This window comes from Dama dama, chromosome 14 (genome assembly GCF_033118175.1).
Source record: "Dama dama isolate Ldn47 chromosome 14, ASM3311817v1, whole genome shotgun sequence".
Taxonomy (NCBI): domain Eukaryota; kingdom Metazoa; phylum Chordata; class Mammalia; order Artiodactyla; family Cervidae; genus Dama; species Dama dama.
This window is the reverse complement of record NC_083694.1, coordinates 31,083,373-31,098,942: the sequence shown is the minus strand read 5'-3', so window position 1 is coordinate 31,098,942 and position 15,570 is coordinate 31,083,373. Positions and strand designations below refer to the sequence as shown.

Genomic DNA, 15,570 nt, shown 5'->3' with positions numbered 1-15,570 from the left:
TTTAGAATTAAAAACTGATAGAGAAAATCACCAAGATCACAAGCTGGTTTTTTGAAAAGATCAAGAAAATTCATGAACCTCTGCCACATTAAACAGAAATTGTGTTCTATCAGGCCTTCTGGCATTTATAATAGTGTTTTGTGTACACAAATCCTATTTGGTGCAAAAATTTTAATTTTTACATGAAGATCATACTATTGCTCATTGTGCCAAAAATGACTTCTCACATTTAATGTTTATATGTTGCACTCTACTGAGCTCAAAATTACTACTGTCTGTTCATTTCTTGTGACATTTGACTGTTACACCTCTGTTTATCCTCTTATTTTATCCATTTTTCTGTGTAATTCTGTTTTAGGTGAGATTTTTATACAGAACATCCAGTTACATTTTGTTTTTAACCCACTTGAAGGTTTTAAAGCTCAAACCATTTGCATTTCATATCATAGCTAACATGGTTTTGACAGCTGTCTGTGTTCTTTTATATCCTCAGTGCAATGCCTCACAATCAACAGAAGAGAGTAATTTTAAAGTTAAACTGTCAGAACATTTGGTAGATATTTGTGGCTCATTTTTCTCTGATCTGAAGTCTTAGACTGGACTACCATTTGAGTAGGATAAGGAGAACATCAATGTGAAGCTACCTAGATGCATCTGTTTAGCCTCTTTCTTTTCTCTGTTGAGCGTTCATGTTGTACTTGTCTAACCTTGCTTTACTTAAGAAAACAACAACAATCACTAACAGTGGCATAACTGCCATCAATCACCAAGTTTTTCATGCTGAATTTTTCAATCAGAAAATAGTAAGTCATGATTCAGTCATGAAAAGTGACAGTGTAACTTTAATACTATTCACCAAACAGAGAAAAAGATACCCGATGGGAGCATGGATCTCCATAAAGCAATGGAGAATGCTACTAGCAGTAAATAAAAAGCATTTTTAGCACATTAAAATATAATTGTCTAAAGCTAAACAGAATTATGATATATTCTGATGGTATATAACATGTGAAAGTAGAATATATGAAAATGAAGAATGGAAGGGGAAATAGGAATATGCTATTCAAAGTGATATGGTTCTAATATTAATTGAAGGCACAGTGTGGTAAGTGAAACATATATACAGAAAACTCTGAAACAACCTCAAGACAAAAAAACAAAGGAGAATAGCTAATGAGACAATAGCTGAGATAAAATCAAAACAAAAATATTCAAAAGAAGGTAGATAAAAAAGGAATAAAGTTGCAAGATGGCAGATTTAAACCCAACTATGTTAATAATTGAATTAAATAAAAATTGGCTGCATATTCCATTAGAAGTCATATATTATCTAATGAATAAGGGAAAAGTCAAAGTATGGTGCAGTGATTAAGCCTGTGTGTTCCTCTTTCTCTTCCTACCATGGATATAGACCCCATGATGTTGTTTAGCTGTGCTAAAAAGTCTGGCTAGTGCCAGCTGTCTCCATAATCCACCCTTTGCCTCCCCCAAACCTGCTAAGACTTCCTCCCCCAAACCTGCTAAGACTTGGAGAAGCCAAAAGGTGGAGTAGAAAAAGATTACCAGATGACAAGCAGTAAAAATTACAAGAGCTAAATGAGCTATTCAAACCTGTAGTTGCTGCTCAAAAACTAAGTAAAGGTACAGATCGTCAATCTGTGGTACATGCACGGGCAGAACACTAAAGTATAAGTTCTCTCATGACTTGACTGCAGTGAGAAAATGTGACGCAAGCAGTGAAGAACTTGAAAAATATACTATAGATAATTAGGATGAGAAAAAACCAGAAGCAGTGAGTAAGAAGCACAATAAGGCAGAAAAGAAAAACTACACAATTGAGAGTGTGCAAATACTTTCTTGAACTACTAGAAACAACAAACATGGCTGGCTTTGGGTATGCCATGGAGGGGGAGATATCTGCATGCATCATGACACACTTCCTCCTGGATTTATACTGTGTCGTCTATCTTTTTTTAAAGAAAGAAGAGAATGAACAGAAAATGTCATTAAAAGATCTAACAGAGTGTTCGGCCCTAGGTCCAAATACTGCCAAAATAACTCCAGAATCTTTCTTTATATGGAAGGAAAAGACAAGAAAAGATGGATAAACTTGAGCAAGAAATGGAAAGAAGGACTTCAAAACAGGGTAGGCACTAGTTTTCAGTCATTGTAAAATGTATGAATTTCATCCTGAGCTGATTGATGATAACAAGGAGGAAGCAGATAATACCTGTTACACCCAGGGAACAGGTAGATGAGGGAGATGATTCAGTGAGGGATGTAGATGAGACAGGTATTACTGTAGCCACTCTTCAAAGATTGTAGCACATATACTTCAGAAAGAGATAAAAACAAGTTAAGCAAAACTTCCCTGGTGCCTCAGACAATGAAGAATCTGCCTGTAATGCAGGAGACTCAATGTTCAACCCTGGATGGGGAAGACACCATGGAGAAGGGAATGGTTACCCACTCCAGTATTCTTGCTCGAAGAATTCCATGGACAGAGGAGCCTGGTGGGCTATGTCCATGGGGTCACATAGGGTTGGATATGACTGAGCAACTGACACTTTAACTTTTTCATCAGCTACCTACTTTATTTAGATTTCACCAGTTTTTCCACTTAGGGCCCTTTTCTATTCCAAGATCCAATCTAGAACTTCATACTACATTTAGTCATGCCACCTTAGTCTCTTCAGTTTGTGAAAGTTCCACAATTATTCTTTGCCTTTCATGAAGCCGATACCTTTAAACCTATCTGACCAATTATTTTGAGGTATATATCTCTCCATGCAGGTTTCTTCAGGTTTTCTCATGATCATACTGAGGTTATTCATTTTGAAGAATACTACAGAAGAAAAAAAAAAAAGAATACTACAAAAGTGATATAGCCTTCTCATGCTATCATAGTATGGGTTACAATGATTTTGCAACGTCTGCCAAGGGTTTTTTTTAAACTCTAAAATTACTCTTTTAATCTTTGTAAATATATATTTTGAGAGAGAGAGATGTGGACATGCAAATATTCTGTTTCTTGACTTTTACCCACTATATTTAGCATTCATTGGTGAATTGCATATAGCAATTTTTATTCTGAGGTTCTTAATGATAATTTTATATTTCCCTGATTCCTTCTACATTTATTAATTGGAATTTACCTATAATGTAGATGGGACTTCCCTGGTGGCTCAGGTGACAAAGAATCTGTCTGCAATATGGGAGACCTGGGTTCAGTTCCTGGGTCAGGAAGATCCCCTGGAAAAAGGAATGGCAACCCACTCTGGTATTCTTGCCTGGAGAATCCCATGGATAGAGGAGCTTGGCAGGATATAGTCCATGAGGTCTTAAAGAGTCAGACATGATTGAGCAACAATACTACTACTTCTTTAATGAAGACATGTCTCTTCTCAACATTTTATCTATTTGTTCAATCAAGAATTTCGCAGTACAGATTAATGGACATGGATCTCATTCTTTGGGTTACATACAATATTTGTTTTGCTACTGAAATTGTTCCAGCTTTCACCACAAGGTTGGTTCCTGTGTTCTATTAACAAGAACCTTTCCATCTACCTTCCTTGGTTTTTTTTACTTTCTGGCACCACAAAATTTCTTGGGCTCTTCTTTTACCTTCCCCATCCCAGCTGTGAGATCAACTACTTCTCCAAATAACTTTGATTCTTTTTACTGGAGAATGATATTTCGTAATGAATATTTCAGTGTTAGATGTGATTAATGTCATATTTAATGGTAAACAATGTTTTCTCTCCTTAGAAACAAAACCAGGATGTTAACTTTCATCATTTCTATTCCACATTGTAGAAAGGTCCTAGCCAATATAATAAAGGAAAAGAAATAAAATACATACAGATTGAAAATGAAGTAAAGCTTTTTATTTATATAAAAATGGTCATCTATTTAGATAACCCTACATCATGTACAAAAAAACTACCAAAACTAATATTGTAGGATACAAGATCCACAAACAAAAATCAATCCTATTTCTACTGGTAGCAAACAATATGAAAATAAAATTTTAAAGTAGCATTCACATCAGAAGACATGAAATACTTATGGATAAATGTAACAAAATATGAATAAGAACATTGAAAATTATGAAACATTACTGAGAGCAATTAAAGAAGGCCTAAATAAGTAAAGAGGTCAGCATTTTTCAAATGCCAATCCTCCCCAGATTCTTCTATAAATTGAACACAGTCTCACAGGGAACTCCCAGCAGACTTGTGTGTATAAAGTCGACAAACTGAGTATAAAACATATAGAAATTTACCTAGATAAATTCATATAAAACACCCTACCAGAGAATCTGAAAGACTGAAGACACTTCAATGATCATAATTTCCTGTAGAACTACTTGTCCATTTCCACACAAGAGAGAAGCAGCCATCTCATCTAGGATGAGTACCCCCACCTTCCAGTACGGAGTTATTAGGAGTGGTCCATGATGATACTTTTTAACTTTCCCTAGGAAGAGGTTTCAGTTTCCCCTAGAAGTGCTCATGCTCAGGCGCTCAGTCCTGTCTGACTCTTTGTGACCCCCTGGACTGTAGCCTGCTCGGCCCCCCTGGTCATGGGATTTTCCAGGCAGGAATACTGGCATGGAGTACTATTTCTTCCCCCAGGGGATCTTCCCAACCCAGAGCTCAAACCTGCGTCTCCTGCATCTTCTGCACTGGCACACGGATTCTTTACCACTGAGCCACTGGGGAAGCCCTTCCGCTAAACATACCAGTATCTTCACACATACCTTCATCTGGAGAGTTTACCATGATACATATCAATAGGAAAATGGCCAATAATCATGTCATAAATCTATAAAAACAGCAATTCTCCCAAAGCACATTAGTAAAACTGAAAAGTACCTGACCTGAGAGATGAAGAATAAGTTAAGTATTTTAAAGATATAAGACCCCTCAAAAATGTTTGAAAACACAAGTAAATTCATGAAAATAGCTACTGTATTAGCATTCCTATAATTAATTCCTTGTTTGTTGTAACACAATACAAACCCAAATAAACCCAATCATATTTCCACCACCTTTGAGAAAGAGTGTCAAAATTTAAGCATGCTGCTATGACATTGTTCTTCCTCAGGTGTATGAAGATGGCTAAAAACATCAGTGCCATATGACATCCAGGACACCACCCACACCCCCGAGCAAACCTGTAGCAAGTGTCAACTAATAGAAACTTTGTGATTTTTGTGGTTGTGCTTCTTTATGCAGGATACTTAGCATTTTTGCTCAAATTCAGCAGCAACTATTTTTATCTAAACTCTAACAACTTAAATTCATTTCTTCACATACATCATCTAAAGCTCTGTTTTGGCAGCTCCTTGTCCTGCCCTTCTTGCTGGCATCTCCAGTTTCATTCCCCACAAGGGAGCTGCCTGGGTATCTTAACAGCACCTTCACTCTGGGCATGTGAGCCCATGGGGCAGAGACAGGATAAGCCTTGTTTCTTCACTGTGTGCTGGCTGGGTTCTCAGTGCCTTCCTCAGGTGATGCCAAACTACAACCTTAGTAGCGTATCTGACTCTCTGAATAGGACTGAAGAAAATCCATATTTTGCCCCTTCTTTGAAGTTAGTAGTGCCATACCAGTGCCCCGCAGTTTGTCTCTTAAGGAAATTTTTCTTTCTGTTTTGTTGTTGTTGGTGGTGGTGGTGGTGGAGTCCTCTTTGGACAGAATATATACCAAAGGAACATTTAGTTGTGGCTTATAACTTTGTGTGCCAAAGGAAACCTTTGATCATATATTATTTCTAGGTTCTTTTGCGGTGCACTGACATGATAAACTGCAAGTGGTGCTTTAGGGGCTATATAGAGATGCCACTCACAAAGAATTTCATCAGTATTATAAAGCAGATATATAACTGTCTGCTTGAAGTTAATAAACACTGAGATACTTAAGAATGATCACAAACTTCTCACAAGGTTTGAGAAGGATCCAATACTTACCTCAGTGCTTTATACATGCTGGGAACTCAAGAAATGTAAGTTTAATAGAAGTTTGAGTAGAGGTACCATAACATGGTGCCTCTATTTTAAACACCTAGTTACAAGAAATGCTTAAAATCACCACATTCCCTACTACTGTGACATAATACAAAAATGGTACACTTGTCTTACTTCCTCATAACTCTATGATATCATTTTATCTTTGCTTTAGGTATTAACAGAGTATTTAGCACAAATTAAGACACTGCATAAATGTTGCTAAATACATTTCAGAGAAAAACATGAAAACCTAGAATAAACTGAAATGGAAGGACTGAGTACATAAACTGACTAGATAAGAATTATAAGCAAATGCTGAATAAAAAAAATTTCATAGTAAAATTTTCCTATGAGCATTTGAATATCAAAATATCAAAATCATTGACTGTACTAATATCTGAAGTAGTAAAAACAAAATTAAAAAAATTTAAAAGATAAAACAGACAATAATTTCCTATTCCTAAACTTAAGTAAACACTGCAGTACTAGAAACAAGTAGAGATTAGAGTAAAAATAAAATTATATGATTTGTAGCGTCCATCTTGTAAGTCTTAAAGTTCTATTTCAAGTAAAAGAGAAGCCCCAAAGACAAATAAATGTATTATTTTGTTACATATTAAAACTAGACTGCTTTAAATTCCTTTTAAAAATAAGGAACTGTATAAATAGACATGAAGAGTTCACTTTAAAATAAAAGGTTATAGAGACAAAGTTTCAAAATTGTGATTGTTTTGCTAGTTTTCCTGAAGAATAACATGACATTGGTGCCTTTATTTTTTCTGAATTAATTAAATGATGAGAAGTAGACTAACAAATTACTGTGATAACAAAGAGAAAAACTGATCACATTGAATAAAATTTCAAAATGCATTTCAGATGCAAAAACTATCAATAATGTTTTGTGCTAAGAAGTTCAATATTCAGTTAAAAGAGTAAAAATACAATGTCATGAAGATAACCTACCTTTTTATCATACACATCTTGCCAGTTTACTCCAGAAAAGAAACTGTGTCTCATAATTTCTTTTGCATCATCTGGTCCTCCACCAAGGCTGTGAGAACAGAAATAAAATTAAATGATTACAGAACATTTGCATAAGCTGAATGCATAACTACAAAGCTTTTGTAAAATGTAAGTTTCTGTGTATAAATAGTTCTTGTGATAAATAGCCATAAAAATAAAAAGCTTTTGTAGTAAGATCTAGTTTTCCTAATTCACTATTAATAAGAATTTGCCTTGGGACAGTATGGTAGTTGAAAAAAGCACAAGTTTTGGAGACAAACCAGAACTAGGCAAGTGACTCTAGAACTTATGAGATGTATGACAATGAAGAATTACTTAAGCTCAGTTTTCTCATCTGTATAGTGGGAATAATAATACCAGCATGGAAGATTACTGTTAGGGTACGTGTTATTTCTAAATGCTAAGTATTTAGAAATGACAAGTACCTAGCACAATAAATAGTAGCTATAGTCAATTCTCAAACCAAAATTATTTTAGAATGACTTTAATCAAAATGCACCCTTGTCAACATAAATTCTGAAAAGACTACATAACTGGTTAGAAAAAAAAATTTAGAGAGCATTGCTAACAGAAACCAATAAATTGCTTTCATGTTTCAAATGAATTTTTACAGAAGTGAGAAAGTTAATATATGAATTATCACTGCAATGGAATCTTCTATACAAGTTTCAATATAAATTAAAAATTAAAAAATACCCTCACCCCATCTTTGAAGGTACTCTTATTCAACTGTTACCTGACACAATCTGAAATTCAGGTGTTTTCTAGATTTCTCAGTTTCATATAGTACATACTAGTCACTATGAAGAAAGGATGAGAGAAACAGAAAATAACAGAGGAGGAAGTAAGATGGGAGGAAAAGAGGAAAAAAGAAAGGACAGGGAAACAAGGAGGAAAATAAAATAAAGAAAATCTATTTTTAAATCTGAATTTGATAAAGCAAGTTTTATTTGATTTTACTCGTATTGTTAGGAATGATACATGCTGGTAAATTTTTAATAATCAGCTATTTTGAGAAATTATAGATGTATAATATAATACATATATGTATTATTAGATTTATCGATAGAAGATGTGTAGAAGCAAAACATACAGTATTTCCAACCTCAAAATATATAAGTATCCTCAAAAGTACAGAGAAGAGTAAAATTTAACAACATTATCAAAGAGTGATGAGTTTTGAGTATTTTCTATTCTTGATTTTAATGTTCCCGGTTTAATTATAAGTTTATATAATATAATTTTTAAAAAATGTCTGTTTTCAACAACCAGCTCACAAAATTCTTGATATTTATCAACTGGCTATTCTAAGCTGGTACATGTCAACTCCCAACACACCACTGGGTAGGAAGAAAAGCAAACATGTCATAGAAAATAAGCAGTTATACAATTTTAATGAACTCTGGTTATTATTAGGTATAAGGAATACATCACTAGGAAGAATCCAGGATCCTCTGACACACTGTCAGAATGGAAAAACAAAACAATCAGCAGATTTCTGAATATCTGTAGGGATGATCCTATAGTTCCCAGTACCCAGGTCTTTTATCCTAAGATTCATACAGAATAAATCACACCTCTGACTGGAACTTTTAGATTGGCTCAGATCATAATAGTTATGTTCATATTTGGAACTCTCAGACTGGCAACTCTATATTTAGTTAACACTCAGCACTGGACTTCTGGCCTCACTTTTTTTCATTCTATTTCAGGTTATGTATGCCTCTCCCCTGGTAGAATGCAAATCGTTTGAGGGGAGAGTTCAGTACTGGATTATCCAAAAAGTGCTTTAAGCCTGTGCTTAGGAAGCCAGAAAAGCAGAAACACCAAAATACTTGCTTCTGAAAGAATTATTTAACATTTCAAAGTATGCATCAAAGTAGTATGTATGAGAAAAATCAGAAGTTCATTGTATTTTCTTATATCTATGTTATTATTTAGTTCAATACTATTTTCAACCTAAATATGGACGAGATGGTGAGTGAAGTAGCAGTTAAAATGGAAAACTATAATCATTTTTAGAAATAAAAGGTTTTAATTCAGCTTCAGTCATTCATTTTTATGTCACTCCTTAGTTCTCAAGCAATATTTGGCTTTGGACATAGTCAGCATTTAATCTACATTTATCAAATACATATATAACTAAAGTATAGGCCATGAATACCATACAAAGACTAAGAATATAATCTTAGACTGCCATTTTAGAAGTTGGTAGAGATTCTTTAACACAAGCTTCTTCAAAGTGTGAAACTGTCAAAAATTTCAATGTCAATGACTCCCTAATATACAATTTAAGACTTCAAAATAATATCAAAATATGATTTACATTAAGATATTTTTGTCTAAGAATACTAAATTCCCATATCAGAAAGCTAATCTAAAATCTTCAGCCATTATAGATTCTTCATAACTAGAAGCAACACGGGATTTACATTTTCCTTGTGTTACTGAATGCAACATGAGGTTATGATGTTCCTACAAAATTTGCATAGGATGTTAAAAGAGATACTAACAGAATAATCATAAAGTAATGAAGAATAAGAAATAAAAGCAAACTGAGAGCTGACTCTTTGATAGAACTAAGAGCAATTCAGTAAAGAGTATCAGAAAAACTGAAGCAGCATTTAAATAAATGAACAGGAACAATAAAGAGGTATACTATCTTTGATTATGTTTCCAAAGACTTTTCAGGGTCCTTTGTTGGCTCTTTCTCTTCTTTTTACCTTCTAAATTTTTGACATTTCCCAAGTCTCTGTCCTAGGGTGTCTTCTTTTTATATTCTACTCTTTTCACTATTCTCATGGCTCCAGCCATGAGATATTTACAGATCCCAAATCCAAATATTCAGTTCTTGTGTTTCTGTTTTTTTAGATTAATTTTTACTGGAGTATAGCTGCTTTGCAATGTTGTGTTAGTTTCTACTGTTCAGAAAAATCAATCTGTTATATATATACCTATATCCCCTCTTTTTTTCTTTCTTTCTCATTTAGGCCACACAGAGCATTGAGTAGGGTTCCCTGTGCTATTCAGTAGGTTCCCATTAGTTATCCATTGTATACATACCATTGTATACATGTCAATCCCAATCTCCCAGTTCATCTCACCTCCCTACCCTGCCTTGGTAACCGTAAGTTTGTTCTCTACTTCTGTGTCTCTATTTCTGCTTTGCAAATAAGTTCACTTTGGATAGGACAACTGGACAGCTACATGTAAAAGAAGGAAATTAGAACACTCTCTAACACCACACACAAAAATAAACTCAAAATGGATTAAAGACCTAAATGTAAGCACAGACACTATAAAACTCTTAGAGGAAAAGAGAGACAGAACATTCTCTGACATAAATTGCAGCAAGATCTTTTCTGACCCACCTCCTAGAATAATAAAAATAAAACCAAAAATGAACAAATGGGATTTAATTAAACTTCAAAGCTTTTGCACAGCAAAGGAAACCATAAAAAAAAAAAAAAAAGACACCCTCAGAATGAAGAAAATATTTGCAAATGAAACTGACAAGGGATTAATCTCCAAAATATACAAACAACTCATGCAGCTCAATAAAGCAAACAACGAACCAACCAACTCAGTGAAAAAATGAGCACAAGGCCTAAACAGACATCTCTCCAAAGACATATGGATGGCCAACAGATGAAAGGATGCTCAACATCTCTTATTATTAGAGAAATGAAAATCAAAAACTACAATGATGTAGCACCTCATACTGATCAGAATGTCCATCATTAAAAAATCTACAAACAATAAATACTGGAGAGGATGTAGAGAAAAGGGAACCCCCCTACACTGTTGGAAGGAGTATAAATTGGGAGGTTCCCTATGAAGAGTATGGAGGTTCCCTAAAAAACTAAAAACAGAACTACCATATGACCCAGCAATCCCATTCCTGGGTATATACCTGGAGGAAATCAGCTATTGTGTTTCTAGTAAGCACTGGTACTACTTTCAGCTGCCTGCTTGACATCTAGGTTTTCTACAGAAACCTCAGACTCAGCACAGCAAAACTAATATCAACATCCACCCCATCAAGTCTTCTCCCTTGCCTGTACTCCCACTCTGTCAATAATAACTCCATTCTCCAGACTAGCCATCCAAGTTGGAAACCTCAGAGGCATCCCAAAGTCCTTCCACTTCTTCATCATTTCTATTTAATCATTCACAAAATCTACTCAGCACTATTTACCACTGTTTGGGGATGGATCCCATCTCTTTATGTGGACAATTCCATATGTACTCTTCATTACTCTGCCTACTTGCCCCTGGCCCTTCACTGTTCTAATCTATCCATGACAAAGCTGCCTGAGCTATCTTTTCATAACACACATCTGATTACACCATCCCTTACTATTAATAATTCAGTGGCTTTCATCTCCTTCTGAATAAAGATTAATTATTTCTAAGAAGTATAAGGTCCTTAGAATCTAACACATGAGCATCATCTCCCAGTGTCACCCAACTCATACTCTATGCTCCAGCTGATGAACTTCTCAAATGCCATGTTCACTTGTAATTCGAGCTGTTCTTTACATGTAAAATTCTCTGCATGAAAACCACTGCAAATTCCAACCCCTTCATAAGCCAGCTCAAGTTTTCCAATCCCCTAGATAGCTAATAATTTCAATAGCATTTGTCTGTAGTTTGCCCTGAGCATCTGTAAATATGTTTTGTACCCCACATGATTCTATGAATCCCTAGAGCAGAGATGATTCATCTTATTCATCTTGCATTCCTAATATTTTAATGTAGGAGTGGAGGGGCTTGACTTATGTACCTTAAAAAGGAAATAACAGTTTAAAATAGCACATCTTCTCTTTAGACAGTATCAACCTCTAGGTAGACAAAACTTTAAGATGTTTCCTACATACCAGGCCACTAACATTCTAGAAATTCCCCTCACATATATTCAATAATTACTATGTGCTATTCTCAGAGGGTGGGGTGAGGGTGGTGGGTGGGGAAATGACTATAAAAAAATAAAGGAGACACGAAAACCAGAAGGAGAAGTCAGAAAAAGATGGGTTAAAAATTCACTGCCCTAAGGCAAATATTAGATCCAAAACTCAAGTAGATAGAACAGAAATCCTAGCTCCATTTATAAGATTATCTATAGCCAAGTACCTCTTGTTACAACACTTGTGAAACAATCACATCAAATGGAATACATTTTAAAACCTAAACCAAGAACATGGTGCACTGTAAAGAAGATACAAGATAAATATCAAATAGGTACATAAAAACTTGATATCTATTCTTGTTCTACACGAATTTTCTGTGAGAACTAGGGTAAATCACTTAAACCTCCCTCGGCCTAATTTTCTCCCAGTCAAATGGAAATGAGAATACGATCTATCCCTTCTACTCCACAGGCTACTAAAAAAGCAAGGGAAATAAGAGATGTGCAAATGTCCTGGCAAAGAACACAAAATTACTTTACTTTATAAATATAAGGTAAGGTCTCAGTTACAGGATTCAGAAACATTTTTTAATGGTTCTTCACTAAGCAAAAAGATGGTACCTCTTTTATTATGTTTGCTTATTTCTGCCGAAGGGACAATCATGTTCCTCACAAATTTAAAAGCTGTAAGTGTGTGATGGAAACCTTCTCCAAGGTAAACAGAGCCCACATTTTAGAATTCACTTATTCCTTTACTCATTAGTTTAGTCTGTCACAAATACATACTGAGCATCAACCACTAACAGAACATTATGAAAATTATGTGAGGTGTTACAAAAAGTTAAATCTATAAAATGGTCTACCCTTAAGATACTTAAGGTCTGAGAGATTTTCAGAGAAACAGTGATATGTATATATATATATATATATATATATATACATATATATCTAAAGGAACAATGAATTTACATGTATACATAAACACATAGATTAAGATACATTTTATAATTAATAGTCATTTCATGTGTGACTTATAAAATGTATGTATAAATAAATATATAAACATGAACAAAGAATACTATAGCTCGTTAAGCAAAGAACTGTAGGATTTTTCAGGTCATAGCTATAGCTATAAAAATAGAAATACAAAGTGTATAAAGACATTTTTTCCACTAGTCCTTTCAGCCGTGCATGAAAAAGAATTATCTTCAAACGACAAACAAAAAAAGTAGCTAGATATGTTAACATAGGTTAGTGTGGGAGGACAGTATAGAGACAGTTCTATCCGTTTTATAATGTAAATCAGCAGAAATATAAAGCCCAGAGATTGAAAGGGAAAAAAGGGATCCTCCTATCCCCACAATAGCAAGCACCATGCAAATGAGGAAATTGTTTGCTTGTAACACTCTCAAAATCCTTATTTGGTAAAATCTGTATAAAATTTCCAAGTTAGGGAAGAGTTGAGAAAAAATTTTAAATGTTCTATATTATGCAGTTAAAAATAAGTCAGTGTCTCAGTGGGAAGATGTCTGCATCAAATATATTGCTTCTTGGAGTTAGTTATACGTGAATTAATTTCCATATTATAATTTCTAACCACATTCATCAGTAACTCACTGCGTGTTATTTGTGGCTTACCGTTTATTTGGATCCTTTATCAAGAGCCCTGAAAGCAATGATTTTGCATCTGAAGAGAGTGTTCGAGGAAATTTAATGTCTTCCATTAGAATTAGTTCAAAAAGTTTCTCATGATCCTGGTTATAGAAAGGTAATCTCCCGCACATCATTTCATACATGACAACCCCAAGGCCCCACCAATCCACGGCTCGGCCATAGTCATTATCTTCTAATACCTAAAAGTGAAACCAGTAAAAGATTAATTTTTACATGTTAACTTTTAAAGCATTATTTATAAAACATAAGCTTTTTACACAAAAGTGAATCATAACTTTCAAAACCTAAGTAGGCGATTCTGTGATCTTGACATTTAAACTATGAAGAAGCTTACAAAAGATATAAATCACATCAAATATGTGAAATGTTCAATATATAGCCAGATATAAGGGGTGGGGAAAAAAAGAGGTATTGCAACCTTTTCTGCAGCCTACTGCAAGATTCTAAATAAATGAATTAAGTGGAGGACAGAGGAGCCTAGCATGCTGCAGTCCACAAGGTCAGGTCGCAAAGTTCGGACGTGTCGGACGTAACTTAGCCACTGAACAGCAAAACAAAGTAAATGAATATATGAGTGCCCTAAGGATCAAAAGAAAACTATTTGCATACTTACATATTTTCATTTAGCCCTACTTAATTTTTCATTCTGGCTCCACTAAGGTGGTCAGTAAATAACAACTTAGAGCTAAACTGTGTTGATTACAGAGAACATAATGTGTCTAACACCTTCTTGCACTGAGAAGAACTAACTAATACAAATCAGTGACAGATAGGAGTAAACAGATGCATTGTATTAAAGAAGCATCCAGGGCATGACAATCATGAAAATTTATATGAAACCTTTTGGAGGACCCTACATATTGAAACTCTTGCAGGAAATATTTAGGCAACAGAGTGAATATAAAGATTGATTGACTGAGTTGTAATAAACTTTAGTATCCAAAGTTTTAGAACCTCACAACAATTTCTATTAAACACAAACAATAAAAATCATGGACTCAATATCTGTCTGGTATATGCCCTTAAATTTACTTCCCAAAACACATGACATGCAAAATATATTTAGTAAGAAACAATATGCAAATATCAGTTATGCTGTGCTAGAGCAACCTGTTCAAATTGAAACATAACTTGCTGTTTGTACCAGGAAAAAGATGATTACTTTTATACAAGATACGTTCCTCATTCAGTGGAAATTAATCCTTTGGATCTTTTAATATTTTATTTCAAGATACTGTATTTGTATAGTAATGTAATTTTTAAACACCAGTGACTTTTTAATCTATTCCATGGCCAATTAGCAGAATGTGCTGTCTGTAACAGGCCTTTATCTAATAGACGCTGGATTTTACCTAATAACAAAAATTTTAAAGTCTAAGTAACCTCTTATTGCACTCCTACAACACCAACAAAACAGTGGTACACACAAAAAAAGAGCCAAATGTGGTTTTTAACCTCTTTTTTCATAAAACCATAAAAAGCATAAAAGCTGGATTAACTGCCTCCCGAACCCACATTTCACCAGCCGGGTTCTCATCCCCAGCTGGCAAAACTGGCAATCCTTTATTTTTGTTTAAATACCTGGTTTGCAGCCAGAAGGGAAAGTGAGTACATAAAAAAAGGTTTTATTTTTGAAGAGAAATAAGCAACTGAAAAATAAAACTGTATTGTAAAAAAATCTGTTTGATAAAATAAAGTATATTTTATTTAGCTTCGTAAAATGAACACTGATTCTCAAGATAAGTGGTTTTGCTTCTGAACATACGAGCTTTAATTGAAATATATATACATAATGCTACAATTAGAACTGTTTGCTGTATTACTCTGTACTGAACAAATGTGATGTAACTAACATATCATCTCCGTGACATGTAAAACTTAGGCAATGTTGAGGAGAAAATATCCTAACAACTCAGCCAGTCCTCTTTATCTGGAAGTCTTTGTCATC

General features: G+C 34.4%; 1 protein-coding gene and 1 pseudogene across 2 annotated transcripts in view; one reads left to right on the top strand and one right to left on the bottom strand.

The window, feature by feature from the left end:
* AKT3 (AKT serine/threonine kinase 3) overlaps window positions 1-15,570 on the bottom strand; it is a 273,332-nt gene that overhangs the window by 29,881 nt on the left and 227,881 nt on the right. For both annotated transcript variants that reach the window (XM_061160258.1, XM_061160257.1), the window contains 2 exons: window positions 13,587-13,801; window positions 6,980-7,067 (listed from right to left, as the gene is read on the bottom strand). In XM_061160258.1, coding sequence (XP_061016241.1) covers window positions 6,980-7,067; window positions 13,587-13,801 — 303 coding nt within the window. The remainder of the gene's footprint in view (window positions 1-6,979; window positions 7,068-13,586; window positions 13,802-15,570) is intronic.
* Window positions 455-2,941, top strand: LOC133069513 (zinc finger CCCH domain-containing protein 15-like; annotated as a pseudogene).